This window comes from Tachysurus fulvidraco, chromosome 13, assembly GCF_022655615.1.
Source record: "Tachysurus fulvidraco isolate hzauxx_2018 chromosome 13, HZAU_PFXX_2.0, whole genome shotgun sequence".
Taxonomy (NCBI): Eukaryota; Metazoa; Chordata; class Actinopteri; order Siluriformes; family Bagridae; genus Tachysurus; species Tachysurus fulvidraco.
Window position 1 is genome coordinate 7597340 of NC_062530.1, and position 27840 is coordinate 7625179.

Genomic DNA, 27840 nt, shown 5'->3' on the forward strand with positions numbered 1-27840 from the left:
ACAACTTTAATAATAATAATAATAAATATAAAATATTATTCCTAGCTGAGTCTGTCACGTGGGGTTTCTTCTTGCGACTACTTCCGTTCCAACATGGCGCCTCCCACACCACATTTAGCAGGTAAGCAAATAAAGCTAAAGCTATTATTAACACGGATCATTAAAACTCTAACGTTGAACAATACACGTGAACGTTACTTGAAGTGGAATCTGTAACGAGTTGCACTGATGATTTTTTAACGTAAAACACGACCTCCAGCCGGGTTTGTTTTTAACAGACACATTGTCCTGTTCCACGTGAACTAAACTAATCCTGAACGCCATAATGAATATATTGTACCAACAGTGCGAGGGTCAGATGGCACATTTCTGCTCCGTGGACCACCGAACTGTGAGGAAAGTCCCACTTTCCAGCGGTGAGCATTTGAACTGATCTGAGCAGAGTTTGAGATCTACTTTGGCTTCATCTTTAACAAGCTGTCTTTGTGTTTCAGAGATGAACGACAGAGCAAATATGTGGCCTTCACCAGGGATGGCACTTTGTTTGGCTGGTGCAATGGGGAGAAGTATGTAAAAATGATTCATCACACATCATACATACACTGATGAACCTAGTAGGCTCTAGGTAGCTTGTGAACATCTGAGGAACCCAAGGAGGAACTGGGACTTTAGAAGTCTGGACAGCTCTTCTCTCCTGCCAGGGGAACGCAGAAGATGAATGATTGAATAATGTATGAACTATTTGCATTTTCAGATCAGGTGTGTTTGAGAAGGTTGACTGAGAAATGATTTCTGCTTGAGATATTTTCACTTTTTTTTGCAGGGCCAGTGTGATTAACGTTGCAAATGGAGATTTGGTGAAGTCTTTCGATCTACCAAAAACAATGCTGCTGGAATTTTCTCCCCTTAATAAAGTGCTGGTTACTTGGAAGCAGTACACCAGTGAGTATGCTGAAGGCGTGTAATGGGAACGTGACTGTGCTATGTGATAGGTGAAGGGCTTGCTTTTATAAGACATCTAATAAAACCAATGAAGAAAACTCACCCACCTGTGACATACTCTGACCACGCAGGAGCCCAAAAGCTGGCATTGAGTTACATTGATTATATATATATATGATATAATCACACACAATAATTCTCATTCTCAATGTATTTCTGCACTGTTTTAGAATCACAAGGTAATCCTCAGGGTGATGCGAACCTTCAGCTGTGGGATCTGCAAACAGGCAACTGTATCAAAGCCTTTTACCAGAAAAAAGTAGATGGATGGTGAGTAACTAATACAATAACAATAATAAAATCAATCAATAAAAAAAAAACACACACATCTGGTGTTGTTTTGGCTTGATTATGGCTAAAATTATTACGACAAATAAGGTATCGGTGACAATGCAGTGTTGAATAATGCTGCTTTTCCATGTTTGAATGCTGTAATTTATTGAGAGTTGTGGTTGAGATGTACGCAAATGAGTGCTGGATAGCCTGTCGTTTTGAGTAGCATAATTTGAGTAGATGTAATCCGCTGTGTCAGTCAGCATGCTTTGAGTGGTTGTCTGCAGTCTGAAAAAGATGGAACTAGAAATTTCCATTCTGAACTGGAAAGTGCCATTCCGTGTAACATGATAATCTCATCTGGTTTCGCCTAACACGTTAATCATCCCTTTACCCCTTTGTATCCCATTGTACGTGCTACCTAGCAGTCACTTTTAGCCGTCTCAGTTATCAGATCAACTCTCACAATATCACAGAGCTTGTGTTCAACCCGTCTTTTGGTTAATAATGTAATCAAAGGGCAAGATATGTAGTGCTGCTGGCAAATCAGCTGTGCCAAAGAGATGCCATGAAGTGTTGGCTTTAATTGACTAGGCTAGACGATTTATTAGGGAACGAAAACAATGGTATAATGCTGAGATACTAATATTAGATTTGTGAAATTGTGTAAAAGAAATTAATTTTCCTAGTGTTACTGCACAATCTGGCAGTTTCAGGCATCTGCTTGGGGGCTTGGAAGCTATTCCTTGCAGATTAGTGAGTCCAACTGTATAGTAGAACCTGTAAAACGTTCACTAGCTGAAGGGTTTTTTCTGGCCCTGGTGCTTCCAAGCTGCCACTGTTGGGCTCTTATGCAAAATCCTTAACCCTTTCTTCTCCAGTGGGGCTGTCTCATAACTGGCCTTGTTCTCTGACTCCTGATTCCTAACAAGCTGGGATGTATATGTGAACATTTATAGCGTCATCTTCTTCACAGTAAAAAGAACTGGATATCAGACGTCACTGATACAGAAATACAGCTGTATCATGTTTACTGAGACCAGTGGACATACTCAAGTCTTTAATCTCCTAGTTTTCGGTTGTTCCAAGTCACACGATTTGTAGTCTGGACTCCAGCGTTTATTGGGCATGGAGCATCCAAGTGGACACCTGAGTGATATGTTAAGCAACCAATCATGGTTCGTTTTGTTCAGCGTCATGATTATGGGTATTAAGACGTAACATCCATGTTCCTCAAGAAAACTTACCGGTGTTCTATCATAGATCGTTTATTTAAGAACGTCGTGCAAAATAATCTGTCTAAACAGATAACTGTACATAACTTGGGAAATCCAGTGTTTAGCCCATCTTCATAAGCGCTCACAGTCATGGTTGTAAATATGTCTTCTTCCTTCTTCCACGAGGGAAGCACATCATCACGACAGCTTTGTTTCCAGGAGCGTTAAAAAATGCGACACACGTCTCCCTGAGAAAATCCTGTAGAATCCAACCAATCAGATGTCTACCACGAAACTGAAGTGTTTCTAGTGTTGCATACTTTAAGCATCAGACATACAGACATCCAGATTTGAGGCTAAGACTGCATGATCTTGTAGATACATTTTTCAATTATCGATACGTTGCTGTTTGTTAAAAGATGTTCTTCTCTGTTTTTGTTTTTTTTTGTTTTTTTTTAAGGTGTCCATGTTGGGCAGATGATGAAAGTGTCGCAGTGAGATGTGTGAACAACGAACTTCATTTCTTTGAGAACAATAACTTCGGTAAGGCTTTGTTCTGACACAATGTTTGTATAAAACATGCAGTACCTGAAGAGCTGTGCCATGTCTTTGAACGTGTGTATGTGACAAATAAAATGGGATATGATATTTGTATACAAATTCATTTAAAGAGCTATTTTACAAGGTTTCATCAGAAAAAGTTTTAGAGTTTCTGTCATATATTAATGTAAGTTATTAAGTTGTCTATATTTGTCTATATTTATTTCCCTGTGATTTTAGGTTATTTTAGTTCATATTAACCGTTCTTGCCATGAAGATAGCCTCAGTAGCTGACATGGCAGTAAATTATAGCAACTACCTAATTTGATTTGTATAAGTGATTCTAACGAACGTCTCTAAGCGTGTGTTTGTGCTTGTGTACAGAAACCATCGCCAACAAACTTCATCTTCAGAAGGTTTCCGACTTCGCTCTGTCACCAGGAACTCAGCCAAGCAAGGTATCGAATAAGGCGTCTGATGAGCTCTCTATTCGGATGGGTCAAAAAAGTGTGGAGTCATTTTCTGAGTGGAAAAATGATGCCAGAGTCAAGGCAGCAAATCCGGCTGTTCTGTCTGCGTGGGAGTGGTTTTACTCTCTCTCTCTCTCTCTCTCTCTCTCTCTGTCTCTCTCTGTCTCTCTCTCTCTCTTTCTCTCTCTCTCTGTCATGTCAATCAAAGGGTCACAAACCACTCACCGGTGTCTGTGTGCTCAGTTAGAGCTGCAGATGGTGTTCCACTGCCCTGTAATGCAGCAGGAGCAGCAGTTCTAAAAACATAGTTTGCTGCAGCATTGAGGAAACCTTTACCCTGTCTGACTGATAGCTGATATATGATGGGGAGTTCTGGCTTGTAGGTAGAAATTGGCCGGTGAGCCAACTGGGGAGAAAAAAAGTGTACATAAATAAATGAATGATTGAGTGAGGGATGGTTATTATAAAAAAAACAATTAGATTATCTTCATGTAACTTCGTCATTGATTATTTACCTCTTTACCTCAGCATTCCCCCAATGTGTGTTCTCTGATCCTGAGACATATCCTAGATCCTATAGCACTAGCCGACCGGTCCTGCCATCTCTTAGGGTACCAGAACCATGCATCAAGACAGGTACTGTCTGTTCTGGCACCTTGATGGTGCAATAAAACAACAGCTAAATGTCCTAACAGCTGAATCACATGCTGATCTAGCTCTTCCTGGAGTATGTAAATGACTTAAGCACTTTAAGTAAAACAAAAGAGTCCTTAATGTTGTTGCTTTTCTTGCCCTGTTACTTCCCAGCAGAGTTTTCAGATCGATTGTACTCTGTCAGTGACCCAGTGAACCGGTATCAGGATAAATCTATTGATGGAGATTTCTGTAAGATGCTCTGGATAAATGCCATAAATGGAAACAGGCACCATCAGTAGTTTGAGAGACAGCATGAGCAGAGAGACAGTCCTGTCTCACTATTTTCCCTTCGGTTCGTTTTTTTTTTTCTTTAAAGGTGCGGTGCATGATGTTTGAAAAATGCTTCGGAAAATTGAGGCGGGCCGAGTAACAAAACAAACGTGTAGCTAATTAGCAGAAAGGGGCGTGTCTTGTCAATATACGTTCAATGTGCATGTCTGACATTAGCTGAAAGCGATGGAAAGATTGACATAGTGGATACCTGTTGTTACCTCTGTCTTGGGTTTTAGCTGTTGAACGTCGTCTTCCGCTTGAAACGGAGCTAAACCTTTCACGGTACAACACACAGGACTACAAAAACACATTTGTATTACCACATTTATTGATAAAAGTATCCCCTCGGTCAGCTGCCCCAGCAGGTTCTGCCATAATAGTTGCCTGGTTACGTACGTATGTGTGGGGCGGAGCTATCAAAACAGGGGTGACACCCATTTGGGTTAGGGGCGTGTTTGTTTTGGTGATTTCAAATGTCAACATTGGCTTTCAAACATCGTGCACCGCACCTTTAAACTGTCCTACAACGTTTATCTGGGTCTGATCTTCAAGAAGGCCCCAAGCATTGTAACGTTGCTCAAACTCGAATTTTCTTACATTACCGTTGTCCTGCTGAGGCTTTCTAAATTTTATCTGAGGAGTACGTGAACAGCACAGCTGGAAAACACTGCTAATTTTCCAAACAGGATGAACATGAACATTGTGGTCACTACAAAATGAGTAATATTTTTGTGTTAAAGTTTCTTTTTGTGTACAGCTAATCTATTTTAATCTCTTTTGCGTCACTCCAGGTTGCCGTCTACGTTCCCGGCAGCAAAGGTGCTCCGTCTTTTGTCCGGCTTTATCAGTATCCTAATTTCAGTGGTCCTTCTTCAGCTCTGGCCAACAAAAGCTTTTTCAAGGCTGATAAAGTGCTCATGCTGTGGAACAAAAGAGGTATTTGAATATCTATTTACGTTGTTTACTCAAAAGCAGCTTACATGTGAACATAGAGAGGCGACTGGTTTTTTTGGGCAGTCCTAAGATTTAAACTGGTTCATCTGCTCACCAGCATTGACTAATAGTTTTGTACATGGTAGCTTAATAGTTAACATGATATTAACCTCGCATCTCTGGGGTTGGGGGTTCAATTCTCAACACCACCCTGTGTGCACAGATCTTGCTTCGGTGATTTCCTCTGGGTATTTCTGTTTCCCCCTCCTGGTCCAAAGACACATGTGATGGGCTGATTGGCATCCCTAATGTCTGTAGTGTCATGTATAATGTGTTGAAATCTGTGCGCTGATCCCAAACTAATTCTTCCCTCTCCTGTAGCCAGTGCGGTTCTAGTCACAGCTAGCACAGAAGTGGATAAAACTGGTGCGTCGTACTATGGAGAGCAGACTTTACACTATCTGGCAACAAATGGAGAGAGTGCGGTGGTCCAGCTCCGTAAGTGTCCTTTAAAATCGAAACCATTCTGCAACCAGGACAAAGTGTTTGCACTAAACATTTTGTTAATCATCCCTACAGTTTCTGATTGTGGAATCGTTTGATAAAAAAGATGATCCTTATTAAGGGGGGTTTAAAGTTTCATAAAGTCTAACACGCAACGATTGTGCCGTGGACGTGTTAGCGTTTGTATTAAGGTGGTTATAATTATTTACTCTGATACTGTTACTAGACCTGCTAGAAAGCTTTTAGCACTCGACTAATTTGCGAATGTTGCTTCTACCGTTGCTTTCATACTTTGGAAAATTTCAACTATTTTATTTTATGATGAGCTAAATGACAAATAATGTCTTTATTTAGATTTGTAATTGCATTTTTATTTGAGTAAATAATTTGAGTACTTTTAGTACCTCTGTGTGTCACTTAAATAAGTACCGAAGGCACTGAATTCCTTTTTCTTTTTAACGAATCTCTTTTAGTACAGTTTTGTTTTTGTTTATTTTTTTCTCTGCACAGCAAAGAACGGCCCTATCTATGATGTGACATGGAGCCCTAGCTCTTCGGAATTCTGCGTGGTTTACGGCTTCATGCCTGCCAAAGCCACGGTCTTTAACCTGAAATGCGAGCCCGTTTTTGACTTCGGCACAGGTCCACGCAACGCTGCTTTTTACAGCCCTCAGGGTCACATCCTGGTTTTGGCAGGCTTTGGAAACTTGAGGGGTCAGATGGAGGTGTGGGATGTGAAGAAGTACAAGCAAGTGTCCAAGCTCCAGGCTGCAGACACCACGTTCTTCTCCTGGTGTCCTGATGGAGAGCACATTGTAACTGCAACCTGCACACCCAGGCTCAGGGTCAGCAATGGCTATAAGATCTGGCACTACACCGGCACAGTTCTGTACAAGCAGGACACACCGGAAGGGAAAGAGCTCTGGGAGGTGGTCTGGCAAAAGTTCTTACCTGGAACGTTTCCTGAAAAACCGGTGAAGTACCAGGCAGCTACAAGTGAGCTCGGCAGCACTGAAGCCAAGCCTACGCAGGTGTACCGGCCTCCTGCCCTGCGCAACAAACCAGAGAGCAGCAGCCTCAAACTGGTGAGCTCAAATCCTAAAGAAAACCCGCTCTACTCCTATAGACTCCATGTATATACTCATCTGGCACTTTATACAGTTATCCAAACAGCCAGTCATGTGGCAGAAACACGATGCATTAAATCACACTGATACAGATCAGGAGTTTCAGGTGATGTTCACATCAAACATCAACCATGTTTTATATATTCCACTGTAATCTTTATATATCCTCACGTCAGTCCACTTGCCTCATGTATAGTCTGTATATGTTATCATTACCTCATTACCTCAAACATCTTCCACACGGGTTTCACTGGAGTTAGTTACCATGGTTACCTGATGCTAGCAAATGAATTTAGTAGGTAAAATATTTTTGCAGTCTCCCGGTCTGTTATTCGTCTCTGTTCTGCCAACGTGAGCGTTTTATTTAAAAATCAAAGCTGATTCGAACGTTTCTGATTCTGCTAGCATGAAGAGGAACTGCCACAGAACATGAAGCCTGGTGCTGGAGACAAGCAGATGTCTAAGGCTGCTCTGAAAAACCAGAGAAGACGGGAAGCAAAGAAAGCAGCTAAACAGGTCTGTCACGTCTCGTCCTAATGCCTTTTCGTGTATTCTAGATATTTTATTTTAGACTGTAAAGAACCCTAACCATCGACGTACTACTGCTGACGAGGATTATTACAGTTAATGAAAATCTACCATCCGAATACCTAACCATAATAATATTTCTTTAAAACAAATTCCAATTAAATAGGAGCTATTACACGTCATTTATCTCTTTTTCTTTCCTGTAGTTTGGCTTTGCCGTTTTCTCTGTTAACAGATACATCAGTGTTCCAGTGTCTAATCTAACCGTGATTGTCTACGTTATTCCACAAATCAGTTCATGGAGTATTTCTTTGTTTCTCTCCATACAGGAAAATAAATCTGATGACGTTCCCAGTCCAGCTTCAGAGCCTCCACCCACCAGAGAGATTCCTGTACCGTCTACACACGGAGACCCAGAAACTGACAAAAAGATTAAGAACTTAAAAAAGGTATGTTAGGCATGCAGTGGGTGAGGATTAAGGGGCCCTGCGTTAAGGGCCCCTACACTGACTTGCTGCTAGTCACTGGATTTGTTGGAGAACTTTCAACCTTAGTTACTAGAGCAGAGACTTTCGATAAAAGGGCTCTTTTATAGTTTTATGTTGTGAAACATTCAACATGCAAGTTAATTCCTGCTAACAAAAACTACACCACCTGACCAATCAGATTTCAGAATACAACAGCATCGCATAGTAAAAAAAAAGCAACATCATATGTTTAAATGTTTAAATACAGTATTATAAATTCATTTTTTATTGTTTGGCCCAAAAACATTTCACACAGAATTATCCACTTTCCCCAAAAATGAATTGTTCTTAATTTTGCACTGAGCTACAAAGCTAATAGCTAACTGACTTCAGACCTTCAGGGCTGAAATATTCATTCATTCATTCATTAATGCATTCAAAATTTGCAGCAAATCATCTTGTGTTTTATAAACTTTTCCATTTATGTTCAAGTGGTATTACTGAGCCAGACGGTGTTTTGAGTCGATGTTTGAGTGTTTATACAGTGCAAAACTAGCATGTGTCAGCTTCATTAGCTAGCTCCATTGGGGTATGAAGGAAAGCTGTGCATGTTTCGGGATGAGCTGGGACTTTAGGCTTTATTTAAATAGTAAAGAGGAGGAAGCTAATCTGATTTTGTATGATTGGTTCAGAAACTGAAGGCTATTGACGAGTTAAAGGAACAACAAGCATCAGGCAAAGCAATGCAGAAAAATCAGGTACCTCACTTATACCTCACAATATGATTTTTGTTTATAGTCTTTTACAAATATCCAATTTAATTTTGGGGTTTAACGACTGTCAACGTGTATAAAGGGTCTGTGGATCACGCAGACTGTTATCTAACTACATTTTTTTTTTAAATGATCTAACTGTGTTTAAATGTCATCCCACAGCTGGAGAAGATGCAGAAGGAGGCCCAGCTACTGAAGGAGCTCGAGAGCCTTGAATTAGGGCTGTAACTCATTTTCTCTACATATTCACAGCACTCTCTGTTCTATAGCTTAATGCGTATAAGGAGCTGAACCAGAGCACATGTTGGACTCAAGTCCCAGATAAACATAAACATTCATGAACAAATTGTGTGTTTGCAGTTTATTCTTCTTCTTTTAACACACAACATGATCCACAAAACATTGCCTGGTCCTCTAAAGGCATTATCGCTATGCAATGGTCTGTACAGTTTATGAGGGACATTTTGCTTTTCAACACATGCGATGATATCTAAAGTCTGGAAGAATGTGTAGTAGATTTATACAGAAAATCTTGAAATGTTTTTGTTGTTTTGTTTAAGCAGTATTTTTTTGTTCATGCTGCAAAATCTATGTTGTGAAATTTGCATTAGCAAGACAAATAAAGTTCAAAGTGAATATTTAGTTTCAATTTCTCTTTAAGTGTATATTTTAAGATCACAGGGGTCAAATTCTGGCTCTGCTACATCAGCATTACATCAGCAAGGCCCAGGAACTAAAGGTATAGTCAACTATGGAATAGATAACTTGGATAATTGACTGCTTATTTCTGTAAGGCCTAAAAGTCAACTAGTAAAATGTAATAGTCATGCAACTCATTTATAACAGCTATATTAATGCTGTTTTTTCTCTGGTTTTAATGTGGGGTTTGCAGAGTGAATATCAGTGTAATGAGAATTCTGCTGAAATCTGAATTGATTGCACTACGATGCAGGTAAACCCCTGATTTTGAAGGCCGACTGTGTACAATCAACCACAGCCGGTGATCACGCCTCAAATATGTCATCAGAATAAGAATCAGAATCAAGTTTATTGGTTAAGTGTGTTGACACACACAAAGAATTTGGTTCCAGCTGTTTGTGACTCAAAAGTCATAAATAACAGTATACTATACAAGACAAGATAATGCAGATGTCAGTATGATAGGCAGTATGAGTATTAAATATGAATACAGAATATATGACTGATCAGTTATGTACAAGTGTGAGAAGTGCAAATAATATCGTGCAATATTATGCTTTTTGTGCAATATAAGCACAACACATACAGCTGCAGTAGTGTGTGTAACCTATATGGATGATGTGATGACTGACAGTTCTGATAATGCAATACTTATAGATATGAAGCAGGGAATATAACAGTGATGTGACATATGGCTAAGTACGGTGACCCATACTCAGAATTCGTTCTCTGCATTTAACCCATCCAAAGTGCACACACACAGCAGTGAACACACACACACCGTGAACACACACCCGGAGCAGTGGGCAGCCATTTATGCTGCGGCGCCCGGGGAGCAGTTGGGGGGGGGTTCGGTGCCTTGCTCAAGGGCACCTCAGTCGTGGCTGGCCCGAGACTCGAACCCCCAACCTTCGATTTACGAGTCAGACTCTCTAACCATTAGGCCACGACTGCCCCATTATGCCCATTATGCCCACTCAATTATGGCGAGTTGTAAATCAAGGTGATTGCCTGGGGAAAGAAACTGTTCCTGTGTCTTGGAATTTTGGTAAATAAAGCTCTGTAGAGCCTGAGAGAAGGGAGGAGCTGAAAGAGGTTGTGTCCAGGGTGCGAAGGGTCAGTGGTATTAAATATCAATACAGAATATATGAATGATCAGTACATAAAGTATATAATATGTACATAATATGTACATAATATATGTACATTAAGTGTGTGAAGTGCATGGTAGTGAAAATAATATTGTACAATATTATGCTTTTTGTACAATATTCAGCAATATGTAGCAGCAGTAGTGTATGTAACATACACGGATGATGTGGTGACTGACAATTCTGATAATGCAGTACTTATTCTATGAAGCAAGGAATATAATTATGGTGAGTTGTTAATCAGGGTGATTTGTCTGGGGAAAGAAACTGTTCACTACAGAGGATTGACTCTGTGATCAATTTGATTGTTTCTTCAGAGGCATTTGGATGTCTAGATTCCAGTGGGTTCTGTATAGAAACTCCACCATGTGCCAAATCTTACAGTACCTGTCGGTTTTATAAGATCTACGCGTCAGCAAGGTTCTTTTGACCATATTCAATTTCAATTAAATTCATTTGTATAGCGCTTTTAAAAATTCCCATTGTCTCAAAGCAGCTTAACAGAAGTAAAGAAACAAAAGAGAGGGAATAATAATAATAATAATAATAATAATAATAATAATAATAATAATAATAATAATAATGATAATAATAGGGAAAAAATAAGGATAAAATAAATATCAATTCATTTAAAAAAGATTAACTTAAAATTTATGATACTTTATATCTACCCTATCACGGTGGCAAGGAAAAACTCCCTGAGAGGACATGAGGAAGAAACCTTGAGAGGAACCAGACTGAGAAGGGAATCCATCATCATTTGGGTGACAGACAGTGAATAACATAAATGTAAATATTGTTCTTTTTACAACAGTTTATAATAGTGCAAGCGAGCGCACCATTTTACTGGTGATAAAGTACGATATTTTTTGTTCGTCTTCTCCAACCACACTAATTGTACACAGAGAATAAAGCTATGGACGTCTGTTCACAGGGAGGACATTCATTTATTCATTTTCTTTCTACTTTTTCTGCACTCTGCCAGATCCCAGGTGTTTGTGACAAGATTTCAGAGATAGATTTCGACAACATATCAGAAGACAACAAGCTTCACAGCCACAGCTATACAATGTGTATCTTAGTTTCCAGTAAAGAAAACTTCTGTTACATCATACACAATTGTGTGTGTTCAACTTTGTAGAAACAGTTTAAAGATTTTGTTTTGGTTCCATGTCTTTTATTTTGACATCACAGCCGGAAGTCGTTGACATCATGAGGGCTAGTTTTACATTTCTCTTCACTTCAGCCTGCGATTGTCCTGTTGTTGAAAAAAGCAGCTCGGCTTCTTAGCTTCTTTATTTACACCAAAGTCTCTGGACTCGGAGCTTACAGGTTTGAAGAACACTCTGATATAATAACACGGTTCTGGTTAATAGTACTACCAGGTTTAAATGTGATATTGTTCTTGTCATTTGTGACCGGTGTTAGCTTTAATTGATCACCCGGCATTCTAGCTAGGTTAGCTAATGTGCTAAGTTTAGCAAGCTAGCTAGCAAAACACCTAGTTAGACATTAGCTGTGTTTTTGTTTATATGTTACCAGCAGTATATTTACTGCCTTTACTTAGTAATCTGTCTTAGATACAAGAATATTCTGTATAATCTGTTTTATATACAACATATATATATATATATATATATATATATATATATATATATATATATATAAATAATGTGTATATATGTATATATAATAAATAGATGTGTGTGTGTGTGTGTGTGTGTATGTATGTATGTATGTATGTATGTATGTATGTATGTGTGTGTGTGTGTGTGTGTGTGTGTGTGTGTGTGTATATATACATACATATATGTATGTGTGTGTGTGTGTGTGTGTGTGTATATATATATATATATATAATATGCAATATGTCAATATGTCTTAAAAATATAAAATGTATATATATATATATATATATATATGCAATCTTTCTTTAAAAAATTTTTTTTTAAATAAAAATTGTAAAATCAACAAGCAAATTATTAAAAATTAAAAGTATGAAGTGATAACCTTTTGAGATTAAAATCCAAATATTCATAAAGATGACAATTCATTCACAGTCCTATTTGGCTGATATCTATCTATCTATTTATTTTTGCTAATTTCTTTGATTTTTTTTTTCTGGAATCCATCCTATTGGTCAACTAATTTGGAGCTTAGCCACGCCCACTTTAATTGACCGTGGACTTCAGCCAATCATCGAGCCAATGTTAGCTGTTTAAACTGCTGTTCCGTGTCACTTCCATGATAAAGACACGTGCAAATGTGAATGCATTTACAACAAAATTCTGAAGTTACCCGTTATATTTTTTTTACCATATACGAGTGATGTAATATTATGTACTAGAACAAAAGGGGTGTGGTTAACTTTTAGAGCACCTCCTACTCTATTATCAGTTGATTAATAGAGATTTAAGGTGAGTGCCTTAATAAAAAACTACATGCATTTAATTTTTCACGTCATCTCAGCATCTCCGTATTGAAGGTCAGAGTGAATGAGCTCTTGTGGTCTGTTTTTTATTTTTATCATGTTATTTCTATCAAAAGACTTTGTGTCTATTACACGGCCACAAACCTGATGTTTTTTAGCATTCGATAGGATCACAATTTCAAGCAGTCATGTAGAAAACATTAGACACTCCATGTGTCATCGAAAAACAAAACAGAATCAGCACAACATGCATATGTTTGACCTCAACTGAGACAAGGCCGACTCTGAGAATCCCGAGGCATCTAGAGATTTACCAGCTCCAGTTTAGACTCTCCGATACTAAAGAGGAGATGTGAACTCCATGTGGTCTTTTACATCAACACAACATTTATCAGACTGTATATTTATAATCACACCCTCCGGTGTCACCCATATGAGGATGAGGTTCCCCTTTGAGTCTGGTTCCTCTCAAGGTTTCTTCCTTTACCATTTAAGGAGTTTTTCCTCCCCGCAGTCACCTGAGTCACCTCAGACTTGCTCATTGGGGATAAATACAAACACATAAATATATCTAATATTAATCTTGAATTTTGCATTTTATTAATCTTCATATTATTCTTCATAATAACCTTTTGTTCTATGTTTATGTTCTTTAAAGCTGCTTTGAGACAACGTCAGTTGTAAAAAGCACCATACAAATAAACTTGAATTGAATTGAACAACACTACATAGAAATAGCTCAGTACTTCTCTAATAATATTGTGCTGTGATACAGTGTTACTACAATACTACAGTGATCTAAAGCTGCGGTACAGCACTGCACAATAGTGCAATAGCACAAGAGAGACCGTACAAAGCTACAGTTACAATGCTATAACAGTACAATTCTTCAATAGGAGGCTTATTTGTTAATGTAAAGTCATCTGGTCTACTGACAGCTAAGCAGGAATAGGTTAAGTGTAGATTAGATTTAATCAAACCCAAGACTGCATTGATATCACAGATTTGATTTGTAATCATAGTGTTCTTGTGCTGACAGTTTCCAGATCTCCTAATGCAAAATGTGTTGGTTACGTACACAAATTTACACACGTACAACATGTAGTGAAATAGAGAAGGAGACATTTGAGAGTTTGCAGCACTTTAGGTTGTTTCCTGCTGAATTATAAACAAACCAAATCATTGAGACCACCAAGAAATAATGTGCTCAGATTTGATCAGTGACTCATGAAATCCTTAACACAAAGACTGAGCAGAAATATCAGGTTTAAATGTAGGTGTATTGTAAATTCAGGACTTATAATAGCTAGGACTTTTTCCTTAGACTACGCTTCTTTACATTTCTAAAACATTAAACCTTAAAGTACATCTTTGTGCTTGTTCTTGATTAACATTACTGTCAGAGGTTAATATGTGTGAAACAGACCTGTAAAATATTCTTTTATTATTTGTATACATCACCAAAACCTCTGTTTTGTTCTGAAGGGCAACGATACGGACCGGAGGACATTAAGATCGTGTCTCAAACACTGGATAGACTTGTAAGTCACGGTTTGGAGATTATCTATTGAGCTGTGTGTTTATGTTTCTCTAATTAGTAAACCGTACTACTAGATCTAAACCGTAGGCTTTTTCACATCAGTCTGAAATATGAAAGTATTATAGTACATATCTGTACTAAAAGATACAAATGAGATTCATCCTCCTGGATAACTGCACAGCCCAGTGTTGGTATTTTGGAATTTTTAATACATTTGAATATCTGGGCGTTTGTTTCGGGGATGGTCTATAGATGTGACGATGTGATTTTAACACGTCGGTGAATAAAATACCACAAAATGAAAGTTCTTTAGTCGTGTACCGTGTCATCGGTGTCTTCTCTGCTCTCAGCTCAAGTCGGATATTTCCACCAACAGCCAGCGATCGTGTGACGAGGAGGAGGCTGCGATACGAACGTGGACACGTTCAGAACGAAGAAGCTTTAGAAATAGCGTTTTGTAATTTTGTTATACGTCGGTGTACGAGGGGGAGAGCGGTTAGGCCCAGGTTGCCATGACAACCCTGCTGTAAAATGTCTTGCACATGGTGCTGTGGAGGGAACAAGGTGATGTAATCAGGCACGACTTTTAGTTCTCACCCAGCTCTGGTTTGTTTATAGACTCCTGATTTTAAAGAGGATCAACATTATTCTTTCAATTCAGTGGTAGCGCGATGGGTCTCGCGTAGCAGGCAGTATATTATCAAAACAATGCAGAAATTCAACCAGTTTAAAAAAAAAAAAAATGGAATTGCATAATAATTCATTTGAAACACTGTCAGTACAACAAACTACTTCAGACAAGAACTAAGCACAAAAGGCATCATTCATGTGTTTAAACTTTTAAGCTTCACTTTTTATAACAGAATATCTCTCTCTATCTCTCTCTCTCTCTCTCTCTCTCTCTCTCTCTCTCTCTCTCTCTCTCTCTCTCTCTCTAGAATCTTGTCGACTTGAATGGACAAAGTGACTGTATCTACACAGGTATGTATAAGAGCTTCCTCTTTTAGCTCAGGACATATACTTTAAGAATGAATGTCCACTTTCAGCATTATTGTACCTTTTTGTTTCCCCTCCCCAGATTCTGCGAGGCTAAATCGACCTTTTGGAAACCCCGTTATGCCTGTAAAAAAGAAAAGAAAGTCCTCTGAGACTGAAGACCCTAGCATCCGGAGGTGCAAAATTACCAGGTAGGTTGACGTGCCAAAGAGCTTTTCTTTCTCCATCAGTCTGCTGGGGGTGTAACTACATTTACGTTTACAGCATTCAGCAGACGCTCTTATCCACCATTTTTTATCTTATTTTATGCAACTATGGGTTAAGGGCCTTGCTTTAAGGGCCCAGCAGTGGTAACTTGGTGGACCTGTGGTTTGAACTCACGACCTTCCGTTCAGCAGTCCAACACTTTAACTGTTTAAGCTACCGCATGACCAGAAAAGTAAAAGGATTGTTATAAAGCGGCTCAGATACGAAAGTGTAAAGCTCTCGTTTGGACTACCGATCAAAGGTTCTGCGTTCATATCCCAGGTTCAACAAGCTGCCACTACTGGGCCCTTGAGCAAGGCTCTTAAGATAAGATCGTCTGCCAAATGCTGTAAATGTAAATGCTGCTACTTCTTCGTTAGTTTAACGTAATAGTCCACTCTCTCCAGTTACTGTAGGACACAGACTCCTGGCAGACTGATAAACCCTGATGATCAGTTCTCCAGCAAGAATTGCCTTGCGTGGTTTTACGAGTATGCAGGTACACCAATTTCCTGAATTTGCTTAAAGACTTTCACGCCCAGGCTGAAAGCCTCATAACTAGAACATCTCTCTGCTTTGATTTTGCACAACCCATGCAACCGTCTTCTTGCTCCCACCAGGGCCAGACGACGTGGTGGGACCCGAGGGCATGGAGAAGTTCTGTGAGGATATAGGCGTTGAACCAGAGAATGTTAGTGTCTCTTTCAATTTTCTGATTGTTCATAAACACAACCATTGAAGAATTTCTTTGTCAGACACAATCAGGCACGTACTCTATCCCTGTGGGTGTTCTTTACTTTAAACTAGGGATGCACCGATCCCATATTTTGGATCGGTATCGACGCCGATACAAGCATTTTGAGTGGATCGGGTATCGGTGGTGTGTGACCGATCCAAATCCGATACTTGTGGTCATGGGCCTCGGAACCATTATATGTGGTTCATTCCGCGTTTTACCTACAGCATTGACCACGCTCCTGCTTCCTGAAATCCATTGGCGTAGGAACCATATGTGTGTGGGACAGGACACGCCCACTTTTTATTTGCTTCCGACTCCCATGCCCGTGGTGGTTGATTAATGAACAGCAAACATCATAGACTATTGCTTGAAGTTCTACGAAAAATACACTTATATATTAAATTGCATTAATGAAAATAAATATAATAAATTTTCTGGGAAATATGTTGCACAACCGCCTGCGACAGACAGGCACGTTTAGCAGGCGTCCTTTCTATTTACCTCAGCGCGTTAAACATTTGGGTGTAAGGTTTACTGTTTAATACATTTTGCATTGTGTTTCAAGAGTTTTAATATAAGATTCGCTTTAAAACATTGCCTTTTCTTCAGAAAATAATTTTATTTAATACTTGCAGTACATATGGTTTAGAACAGGGGTATTCAATTAAAATTCAAAGAGGTCCAGTTACTAAAATTTCCTCCCAGCAAAGGTCCGAATCTTATATTGTCACTTAAAATAGTGTACCCTCATGTTAATAAAATCAATAACGCACATACATTTCTATATAATTTATTGTTAAATTTCAAGTGTTTTCAAAGTCTGAACTTGTATGGCACTTGAATGGAAAACAATCCTGTAGTTGTCTTTACTACATGTCAAGTAACAGACAACAGACACTGAATTTCTTCTGAATAAAATAAATAAAAAGTGCAAACACGGCTTTGTGCAGCCTGAACTTAGGGCCTATATTTCAAGTAATGTAAAACATTCCGAATCTTTTGAATCAAATAAAAGTACTTTTAATCTTTAAGAAAATAATTAAACAAAAGACTTTTGAGCTGCCCCCTTTTTAAACATTAACTACATTAATAACACAGGAACCTTAGGCAAAAAGAACATTTCAGGTAAAATTGAACAGGGCAGAATTTACTGAATAAAAGAAAAGTGCAGAGCTTTGAGCAGCTCCCTTTTTCCTCTCTCCTTTCCATTTCTCCTTACTCCCTTTCCATCTCCCGTTCCTAGTGAGAGAAATGGGCATGTAACTGTCCTGCCAACAGTTTGAAGCGTAATTAGGTGCATTACTGCCACCTTCTGATCTGGAGTATGGAACAGAAACAATCTGTTTTTGGCTTGGCTTTTGATGACGCTCCTGTCATAATAACTAGATTAACTGCGCATGAACAAAAGATTTATCTTTTTATTAATATCAAAAAGCTTATATAATCTTATAATATTAGATTATAATAAGGAGATGCTTAATTTGATATTAGAATTTTAACGGGTCCGGGTAGACCCGTCACTCGGTCCTGATCCGGACCGCGGTCCGCCATTTGGTGATGCCCGGTTTAGACTGTTATACTACTAACTGTTAAAAGTACTGTTTGCTACTGCATTAATCCTTTTTAAGGTTTCTTGTGTTTTCTTTTTTCATCCAGTAATGTGGGCATTTTTGTATTTCTTTGCCAGAGACAAATAAATCTTAAAACTAAGGGAGTAAATGCATTCTGTGGTATCGGATAGGAAGAGAAAAAGTGGTATCGTTGCATCCCTACTTTAAACCGCTAAGTTTTCTCTAATTCCCCGCTTACCTTTGTCTGAGCCTACAACAAGGTTGTAATGTTTTCAGACACCCAGAAATGAGCAAGTCTGATTATTCTAAAATACACACCCTGTTCCAAATGATTATGCAAATGATATTTTTCTCATTTACCTAAATAATTGATGTAAATAAGTCAGCATAATTCTCATGTTATCAACTATTAAGAGTACAATTCAAATTTTATTGAACAAACCTCCTAATGATAACTATATTTTTTTTTAAACATGACTGTTCCGAATTATTACGCACAGTAAGTTTCAAAACACTTTATAGGTTGTAAAGAACAGAAAATTGTCAATTGTTGTGTTTGCAGCATATTTAATGAAATCAAAAGCTATTTCAATTAAACTTATAACATTTTAACTCTTTAAACATTTGAACAGGTCACGTTACATTTTAACATAGGACCCCTTATTCGATAGCAGCTTCACAAGTCTTGCATCCGTTGAACTTGCGAGTTTTTGGACAGTTTCTGCTTGAATTTGCAAGATGTCAGAATAGCCTCCCAGAGCTGCTGTTTGGATGTAAACTGCCTCCCACCCTCAGATCTTCTGCTTGAGGATGCTCCAGAGGTTCTCAATAGGATTGAGGTCAGGGGAGGATGGAGGCCACACCATGACTTTCTCCCCTTTTATCCCTATAGCAGCCATTGATGCAGAGGTATTCTTTGCAGCATGAGATGGTGCATTGTCATGCATGAAGATGATTTTATTACGGAAAGCATAGTTCTTCCTTCAGTACCAGGGAAGAAAGTCAGTCAGAAACTCCACATACGTTGCAGAGGTCATCTTTACACCTTCGGGGACCCTAAAGGGGCCGACCAACTCTCTTCCCATGATTCAGGCCCAAAACATGACTCCACCACTGCCTTGCTGATGTCGCAGCCTTGTTGGAACAGGGTGGCCATCCACCAACCATCCATCTGGACCATCCAGGGTTGCACGGCACTCATCAATGAACAAGACTGTTTGAAAATTAGTCTTCATGTATTTTTCTGCCCAATGCAGCCGTTTCCGCTTGTGAGCATTGGTTAGTGGTGGCCGAATAGAAGGTTTATGCACAGTTGCATGACTCTGGAGGACTCTACACCTTGATGTCCGCAGGACTCCAGAGGCACTAGCAGCTACAAATATGTTTGCTGCTATGTAATGGTATTTTAGCAGCTGCTCTCTTGATCCGATGCATGGATCTTGGCAGAAATCTTCCTCAATGTGCCTTTATCTGCACAAACCCGTCTGTGCTCTGATTCAGCCACAAATCTCTTAATAGTGCGATGATCACGCTTAAGTTTTCGTGAAATATCTAATGTTTTCATACCTCGTCCAAGGCGTTGCACTATTTCACACTTTTCAACAGCAGAGAGATCCTTTTTCTTCCCCATATTGCATGGAAACGGTGCTCTGCTTAATAATGTGGAACACCATCCTTTAGTAGTTTTTCCTTCGGTGTCCAAGATTGTTTTCAGTGACCAAAAGAGTCCCGAGACACAATGCCATCCATGAGTTAAACTGAAAAACAAAGTATGTGATCTTTGTGACACTTAAATAGAATTTGCATAATAATTTGGAACAGGGTGTATGAGCTGAAGTCTTAAAGACGACATGAAACGAATGGCGTAACAAGTTGCCTTGCTCACTCATGGTTGTTCAGTCAGATGGTGCACGCTGTATCCGTTCTAATCATTTAAAGTACATAACACCTCTTTGTCTCTCTCTCAGTCTTCCACTAATACACGATGACTCGGCTCTAAATGGGTTGAGGCTTCTTTGTGTTTTTCTTTTCAAAAATACTATTTGAATTGCCAAAATCACATTTCACTCGCATGTAATTACGTCATATGGCTCACCCTTGAGTCAGTAAGGGCTTGTTGTTGTGATGGTGTCTTGGCTCAAATCTGTGGAATTGTATTCGTGGCCATTTTAACATATTGCAAGCTGTGCTTGTTTGTACATCATGCTAGAAATTACAAATGGTTTTTTTTTTGTCCAAATCTTTGCATTGCATTTGAGTCTAAACTGGTTGAGCGTGCAGGCTCAAATAAATATGACCTGACTGTAGATCAAATAAATAGAAGCTGACTGTAGACTAGTGTCTCAGGGTTTGTTTTGGATGGCTACTTTTTTAACCGGCTAATCAAATCCTCCTGAATAAACCTGACTGCTAGTATAGACCTAGGGTTAGTGTGTCTGCCCGTGTCCGCCCGTGTCCCCCCATGTTTTCCCATGTTCTCCCGTGTCCGCCAGTGTCCCCTCGTGTCCGCCCGTATCCGCATGTGTTATCAAGCCGTTTATTTTTCTTCCTATCATCTGTCTTGCTCTGAACTCCAGATATTATCCATGTAAAATATCTAAAATGTTATTTTTTTTGTATGTGTGTCTCCTCCAGATTATCATGTTAGTCTTAGCCTGGAAACTAGAAGCACCAAATATGGGATTTTTCACAAAAGAAGAATGGCTGAAGGGAATGACATCACTGCAGTAAGAGGACCCTTCAGTGGCGTTGTGTTCAAGCTGTGAATGCATCTGACTCTCCACAGATTTACATGTTAACTTCCTTTTCCTCCAAAACAGGTGTGATTGCACAGAACGGCTACAAGGCAAACTCGACTACCTACGCTCTCAGCTGAACGACGCTGCCGTGTTCAGGAACATTTACAGATACGCCTTTGACTTTGCCAGGGTGAGACGTTTGTTTTCATTTGCGCTGGTGAAAGATGACGTCAAGAATTTTTAGAGAGCAGGATGAAGGATGAACAGGACTCGGTTTTGACATCATCTCTTATCCACTATGCACCACAGTGACGCAGCAGAACTGAATAGTTTAAATGATCGCTTTGGATTTTTCCACTGACAGATGTGTTAGAAGAGTGAATTAGACCTCTATTCCTAGCTGTGGAGGTCTGCACATGCCATTGTGAAGCCAGTAGGGGCAGCAGAAGCTTGTTCACTAGGCAAGATGGCTGTTTTTCATCAGTTACATTGGGATGCACTTATTTCCAGGGATTTCAGAACAGCATAACAGATATTGTGTCATCGGGTAGGCGTGGCCTATTTCATAATCGAACCCTAACCGTAGTTTTTGGTTGTTTATTTGTTTTTGAAAATAGCTTAACTGTAAGATAATAAAGCATAATAGATATAAAATGTAAACTCTACCTGTATGACTGTCTCTTTTTTTTTCTTTTCGAAAGAGGGCGTTTTTCCAAGACCTCCAGAAACACGCCCACTTTACGTCGTGGTAACGAAACCCCTGGAATTTAGTGAATGCCCAGTTAGTTACGTTCACAGCTTGAAACAATGTGAAACAACATTAAACCTTTTTCTGCATTTTGTCTGAAGGCTCAGTTTTAGCAGAAAATGACGTTAAATCTGTCAAATATTTGAATCATTAAGTAATTTTCTCACCCATCCGTAGCTATCTATGTATGTGTTTAATTTGTACTTTTTGTTTAGATAGGGTTTTTTTTTCCATATAATTAATCGTTTTTTATATTTAGAGTACAATTTTTATCATGTTTGATTTGAATTAGGAGACATGAGAGAGAATATTGGGGAAACTGTGTTATTTATTTATTTATTTATTTACTCATTCATTTGATACACTTGTGGGGATGTTTGATATTTAGTCAGGTATGAACACGTGGTCAGATACAATACTTTGGTAAGATCTAAGAGAATATGTTCATGTTCATGTGTCATGTCTGTTGTTTATGTCTAGGATAAAGACCAGCGTAGCTTAGACATGGACACCGCAAAGTCAATGTTGGCTCTGATTCTTGGAAGGACGTGGCCCCTGTTTCCTGTGTTTCATCAGTTTTTGGAGGTCGGTGTGTATTTATTGTTTAGTGTTTATTATGTACTATGTAGAGCATATAATATATGTATGTGTGTATATATATATATACATACACACGCACACACAACATAAGTAATTATGAAATTTGATTTTTTTTTTTTCCTCTCTACTATAATTTTTTTTTTTTCTTAGCGATACAGAATTACGGAACATTAACACAGACTCTCTCTCTTCCCTTCTCCCTTTAGCAATCTAAGTATAAGGTCATGAACAAGGACCAGTGGTACAACGTCTTAGAGTTCAGCCGCACCGTTAACTCGGACCTCAGTAACTACGATGAGGATGGAGCCTGTAAGTCTGAAGTCTTAATGTAGCGTCATTGTTTCCGTTTCCTTACGTGTTCCTTCAGTGTAGCTTCACGTGGTATCATCTCTCAGGGCAGAAAATTGTACCATAGTCATAGATACGACAGTATACTCGGATCAGGGGTGTGTGACTTATCCGGAAAGAGCCGGAGCGAGAGCAGGGTTTTACTCCAACCAGGAAGAAGCCACACCTCAGTCTACTGAAAGCCAAGATCGACTGATGAAACGAGTCGAATCAGGTGCGACTCCCGCTTGATCCGAATAAAAACCTGCACTCACAGTGGCTCTTTGTGGATAAGATCCAGACATCCCTGAGCTAGATAAAGTAATTAAATAGATAAACTGTGACTGTTACGGTTATGGAAATATTCCCAGGTATAGTGCATAGACTTTTTAAATAGGCAGCCCACATTTCTATACATGTATAAATGAGAAAAATGCCCTGCTTGTAATTAAATATCGAAGGCTGATCAAACCTTGTAAGTTTGTTTACAAGTTACTTACTTATTTTTAAGCCCAAAGACTTTTGAGACATTGCAAGCATATCATATATCGTGATACGCAGTGAATACTCGAATCTGATTGGTCAGAAAGGTGTCGATCCATTTCTACAGCAGCAGCTTTGACAAATCACAGGTTTATACTTTGTACTAGTTGTTTGTCTTCTCATTCTCAGACACTTGTATGGTGAACGTTCTCATCGCATTTTATTTTTTAAACACAACCACATTAGTGAGCTTTTGGTAAGCAGCCAGACAAATGTATAACCGTGTTGAAGCAAATAATAACAAATCTGATGCATATGAATCAGTGCAGCGTAGGTACTTGACTTTTTATTTTGTTTCTCAGCCCCTCTCGAGCTAACCTCGTGTCTTCTGTCTTCCGCAGGGCCGGTGATGCTGGACGAGTTTGTGGAATGGTATAAAGCCAGACTGACTTTATAGCACAACACGATCACGTGTGTACAATGTAAGGGCAAAAGATTTAAGGGCAAAAGCACATCAATGGACGCCATCCCTCCACCTTAAACAGTCCAGAGAATCAATCGCACACCTTCCCAGGAGTGTCGTTACGCTGCTTGCGGAAGCATCACAACCCAGAGACTTACAGTGTTAATTTAAACTCGAAAACGGAAATGGAGGGAACTGCTTGTATGTGTGTTGCATTTTTTTCACAGCAGTTTCATTCTCAGTGTCGTTCGGTCTGGTGGAGGGAAGTCATCTGTTCATGTAATATTTTTGTTTATAGTGTTTTCAAAGGAAAATAAAGAAACTGTATGGAAGTACTGGTTTTCTTTGGTTATGCTGAATTATGCTGAATATATTTGCAGCATGCTCAAACACCCAATTGTATTTAGTCATTATTTACCATGCTGTCGATTTCTTAATTCTGATAACAGCAGCTCTGACGGTTGTGCGATTCAAACCCCAGGTTTTTATTCATGCACTTCATCTAATACATAATGTTTTTTGCAGTAAATATCTCATCCAGCCTGGAGAGCGGACAATAGTTTATAGCCAATATAATGTAAGTAATAGCAGGAAAAGGTCTCATGAGTGGAATTGTTGGCGAATCGCTGTGGTATAAGAGAAATAAAACACTTTGTAATTGTTGGCGAATCGCTATAAGAGAAATAAAACGCTTTGTAATTGTTGGCGAATCGCTGTGGTATAAGAGAAATAAAACACTTTGTAATTGTTGGCGAATTGCTATAAGAGAAATAAAACACTGTAATTGTTGGCGAATCGCTGTGGTATAAGAGAAATAAAACACTTTGTACTGTAATTGTTGGTGAATCGCTGTGGTATAAGAGAAATAAAACACTTTGGGACGCACTGTTGGAAAATAAGCAACTCTGGAGTAACCCCACGTTACAGCCACCGACCCCCAGGTCTTTTGTTCCTTATTATTTAGTGCGTTAAGTAAAATTTTTACATAAATATCATTCAAGTCACTTTGGTCAGAGTAAGATGGAGGTCTACCTTGACTAAAAAAAAATACATCGAGGTTTTTTAAATACGATCTTTCTGACATGACTTGAATGCACCATTACTGGAAGATTTTTGCTGAACTATCTTTTAAAGCATGGTAATAAGAGTATTCGTGTACTTTTCTCATAAAATTGTCCAAGTTTTAAGTGTTTAAATCTTTAAGTGTCGTCTGGTCCGGCTGAGATTCTGCTGCTAGAGAAATCATGTGTTTCCGCCTCGTTCATGATACTTTGTAGACGAGAGAGTGACGCCACTCTCTGTCTGGGTGTAGGCTTGACCTCTTGTTCTTTAATGTGGTTGTATCGGTTTCCATCTTCATCGTAGTTGTATAGTTTAATTACTCTACTGATGCGTTTAGGTTGTTCCAATCCAAGTCCGGCTTTATGTTCCTGTCCTTCTTGGTCTTTCTCTTGATCTGCTTCATCACCTGCTTTTCCATTTGATGTGTTGATTATGTCATTTCCGACATCACTGCTTACCGAGCCACCCTCCTGGTGAGCTCCATTTTGGTTCTCATCTTGGTCTGTCTTCATGTTAGCAGCAGCCTTGGTAGACGCTGAAGACTTTGGCGCAAAGTGTACAGTGTCTTCTTTAGAGTTTGGGTTTCTCTGGAAAAACACAGTGCTGAGTCTACTGACTCTTGTAGTGTCTCGAGGGCTGCTTTGTTTAGGACGCATCCTGGTCCTTGTTCTTTGTAGACACGTAATGACGTAGGGTTGGCTGAACGCACCGATCGTAAACGCTCCTATGAAGGTAACCAACACTGATGATGACACCACTGCTATGAAGTGAGTGTAATGGATGCCGGATGTCTCTGCGTCTCTGGCTGTTCTTGTCCCCGTTCTTGTCTTGGGTGTGTTTTCGTTCAATACGTTTACTTTATATAGAATGACTGTTGTGCCTCTGCTGTCCACTAGGAGGCAAGTATAAACTCCGATGTGACTTAACGTAACCTTTGGGATCCTCAGATTCCCATTCCTCATCTCTATCGGGTCCTTATCGCTAAACTTGTATCTTTCTCCAAATGATCCAAATGGTGTCTGCCACCACAAAACCAGTCCTAAAGAAAGAATAAATGAACAGAAACCCATTAACAGCTTAGAAAGATATATTAAACATGAAAAAAAAAGAATCCTGTAATGAATGCTAACTAAACTAATACAGAACATGTACAGTAAATGTAGTGTTTACCTTCGCTAGACTCGTTCCTACACTGCAGCTCTGTAGTGTTTCCCAGCACGACTCTGACTGTGAATTTAGGTTTGATTTGAAATGTGCTCCATTTTTCCTCCAGATTTATTTTGGAGTTTGTGTCACTTAAATCCTGGTTTACTGTAATAACAGATCCATCAGGTGTTTGAAGATGAAGTGTAATCCACAACAGAAGAAGCCTCGTTAGTTTCCTCAGGTTCATTGTTTCAAATCTGAAATAAAGATTTAATACAATCAAGCCAGTTTATTAGGCACATTTCACGAGCAATGTAATGTAGCCATCAGCTTATCCTAGGTGATGTGCAGTTACTTATATGGTCTTGCGACACAGATTTTCTCTTTCTTTAACCGTTTCTACAGTATGTTAGCCATCTGTAGCCATGCCTTAAATCATGCACATACTTCTTTATTTATTATTGCAATTATCTTACAAATAGTGTTCCCTTAAAAAAAAAAATAATCGTCAAGTTGTTTGCAGAAATACGGACTAGAGATAATTAACTGCTGAATATAAAAACTATATGGTAGGTTCAATTTATCAAATGGAAACTCCTGCATTTGTCTGGCTCTTAATATTGCCCACGGGTTTCCCACGTAAAGGTCATGTGTCATTTATAGCCTCAGATTGGTTATAAATTGTTTTTTTTTATGTTAATAAGACTTACTACTAAGGAAGATTAAAAAACAAATGTATTCACTTACCGTAACAATTTGATGGACAAGGCTCCAAATAATCCAAAGATTTCAGGACTGCTGGAAAATGTACAGTTTTGGTAATTGTGTCTGTTTCGGAAAAACAAAATATAACTAATGATAGAAATATTGAGAGAAAGATTTAGACAATTTGGTACAATATACATTTTTTATAAGCTGTCAGAGCCTTATTGTGTTTTAATCCTGCGTAATTTTGAAAACATTCATATGTTTTTGACATCATTGTCAATCAATGAGCATCTATCTATCTGTCTGTCTGTCTGTCTGTCTGTCCGTCCTTCAGTCATAGTCAATAATGCCGCTGCACTAATTTGATTGTAAATTAAAAATGACAATTTTTTACTTGTAGAAGGATAATTCCTACCTCTTTGGTGCAGCCAGATGAACGCAGTGTCAACAGTCCATTTGCTGGAGAACGGCTGAGTTTCACAGGTTGTAGTGGTTTTAAAAGAGGACTAAAGTACAACCTTCACATGACACTTTAATTCCGTCTCGTGCTCCATGTTTAAAGATTAACATTTTGTTCATCCGAAGGAAAAGGAAATGTGACTCATCTCTGTGTGAGCAGCTGCAGCTTATTCCCTGGTTGATGTAAATTTTTCATGTATCTAAATGTCAGATATGAAATTATACTGTATGTATTTGGATTTACATATATTCATATATGTAAAAAAAGGGGGGGGGGGCAAGTCGTGGCTTAATGGTTAGAGAGTCTGACTCGTAATCCTAAGGTTGTGGGTTCGAGTCTCGGGCCGGCCATGATTGAGGTGCCCTTGAGCAAGGCACCGAACCCCCCAACTGCTCCCCGGGCGCCGCAGCATAAATGGCTGCCCACTGCTCCGGGTGTGTGTTCACGGTGTGTGTGTGTGTTCACTGCTGTGTGTGTGCACTTTGGATGGGTCAAATGCAGAGAACGAATTCTGAGTATGGGTCACCGTACTTAGCCGTATGTCACGTCACTTCACTTTATATGCATGTTCACTGGCACTAAATTTGAACCTCTACAAATACATGAAATATTTTAGAATAATTTGGATGCCTAAAAACAGTCCTTGACTTATGTTGTTATTTATTATTTGTTTGTTTATCTTTTATTTCATGACTTTCACATCATTTGAATTATTTGGCATTATTTTTACACATATATTTTTCGATTTTATTTCATTTTTTCCCCTTTACTTTCGCTACTGTTAACTTTTTTTTCCTCTTTAGTTCTTTTTAATGGCTAGAAAAATCCAAAACAAAATACCTGAACGCGATTTGTACTGAACCCATGTACTGTGTCACTACACTTACAGACCTTAGATACAAGGATTGTTATTTTAAATATAAAATCAC

The 27840-nt window shown here is 38.9% G+C and overlaps 3 protein-coding genes across 7 annotated transcripts; 2 read left to right on the forward strand and 1 right to left on the reverse strand.

Annotated features, from left to right (window-relative positions):
* Positions 1-31: 31 nt before the first annotated feature.
* eif2a (eukaryotic translation initiation factor 2A) lies at positions 32-9445 on the forward strand. Of its 2 annotated transcripts, XM_027143563.2 has the most exons (14): positions 32-121; positions 347-416; positions 495-566; positions 824-942; positions 1173-1272; positions 2953-3035; positions 3417-3490; positions 5263-5407; positions 5786-5902; positions 6419-6993; positions 7441-7551; positions 7893-8012; positions 8723-8788; positions 8966-9445. In XM_027143563.2, exons 1-14 carry the CDS (start codon positions 94-96, stop codon positions 9029-9031), a joined length of 1746 nt encoding a protein of 581 aa, XP_026999364.1. In that variant the 5' UTR covers positions 32-93; the 3' UTR covers positions 9032-9445. The 2 variants fall into 2 exon arrangements, with proteins under 2 accessions (XP_026999364.1, XP_047678641.1); XM_047822685.1 differs by lacking the exons at positions 32-121; positions 347-416; positions 495-566 and adding an exon at positions 599-731.
* A 2391-nt stretch (positions 9446-11836) lies between these two features.
* On the forward strand, positions 11837-23867 carry dcun1d5 (DCN1, defective in cullin neddylation 1, domain containing 5 (S. cerevisiae)). 2 transcript variants are annotated; one of them, XM_027143883.2, is made up of 12 exons: positions 11837-11985; positions 14570-14625; positions 14975-15188; positions 15563-15605; positions 15703-15811; positions 16274-16365; positions 16487-16557; positions 20811-20902; positions 20996-21104; positions 22143-22247; positions 22469-22571; positions 23474-23867. In XM_027143883.2, exons 3-12 carry the CDS (start codon positions 15156-15158, stop codon positions 23527-23529), a joined length of 813 nt encoding a protein of 270 aa, XP_026999684.1. In that variant the 5' UTR covers positions 11837-11985; positions 14570-14625; positions 14975-15155; the 3' UTR covers positions 23530-23867. The 2 variants fall into 2 exon arrangements, with proteins under 2 accessions (XP_026999684.1, XP_026999771.1); XM_027143970.2 differs by lacking the exon at positions 14975-15188.
* Positions 23868-24224: 357 nt separating this feature from the next.
* On the reverse strand, positions 24225-27019 carry LOC113641049. 3 transcript variants are annotated; one of them, XM_027143663.2, is made up of 4 exons: positions 26867-27019; positions 26491-26571; positions 25768-26000; positions 24225-25636 (listed from the first exon to the last, which is right to left on the reverse strand). In XM_027143663.2, exons 3-4 carry the CDS (start codon positions 25988-25990, stop codon positions 24735-24737), a joined length of 1125 nt encoding a protein of 374 aa, XP_026999464.2. In that variant the 5' UTR covers positions 25991-26000; positions 26491-26571; positions 26867-27019; the 3' UTR covers positions 24225-24734. The 3 variants fall into 3 exon arrangements, with proteins under 3 accessions (XP_026999464.2, XP_026999572.2, XP_047678504.1); XM_027143771.2 differs by having other exon boundaries at positions 26491-26538; positions 26867-26969; XM_047822548.1 differs by having other exon boundaries at positions 26491-26541; positions 26867-26948.
* Between the last annotated feature and the right edge of the window lie 821 nt (positions 27020-27840).

Bases quoted from the DNA above. Each gene is read 5' to 3' on its own strand.
- eif2a (XM_027143563.2), top strand. From the start codon at position 94: ATGGCGCCTCCCACACCACATTTAGCAG. The intron at 3,036-3,416 runs GTAAGGCTTTGT...GCTTGTGTACAG, and splicing joins CTTTGAGAACAATAACTTCG to AAACCATCGCCAACAAACTT. The intron at 8,789-8,965 runs GTACCTCACTTA...GTCATCCCACAG, and splicing joins AAGCAATGCAGAAAAATCAG to CTGGAGAAGATGCAGAAGGA.
- dcun1d5 (XM_027143883.2), top strand. From the start codon at position 15,156: ATGTCTTGCACATGGTGCTGTGGAGGGAACAAG. The intron at 21,105-22,142 runs GTGAGACGTTTG...GTTTATGTCTAG, and splicing joins ACGCCTTTGACTTTGCCAGG to GATAAAGACCAGCGTAGCTT. The intron at 22,572-23,473 runs GTAAGTCTGAAG...TGTCTTCCGCAG, and splicing joins CTACGATGAGGATGGAGCCT to GGCCGGTGATGCTGGACGAG.
- LOC113641049 (XM_027143663.2), bottom strand. From the start codon at position 25,990: ATGAACCTGAGGAAACTAACGAGGCTTCTTCTGTTGTGGATTACACTT. The intron at 25,637-25,767 runs GTAAACACTACA...TTCTTTCTTTAG, and splicing joins TAGGAACGAGTCTAGCGAAG to GACTGGTTTTGTGGTGGCAG.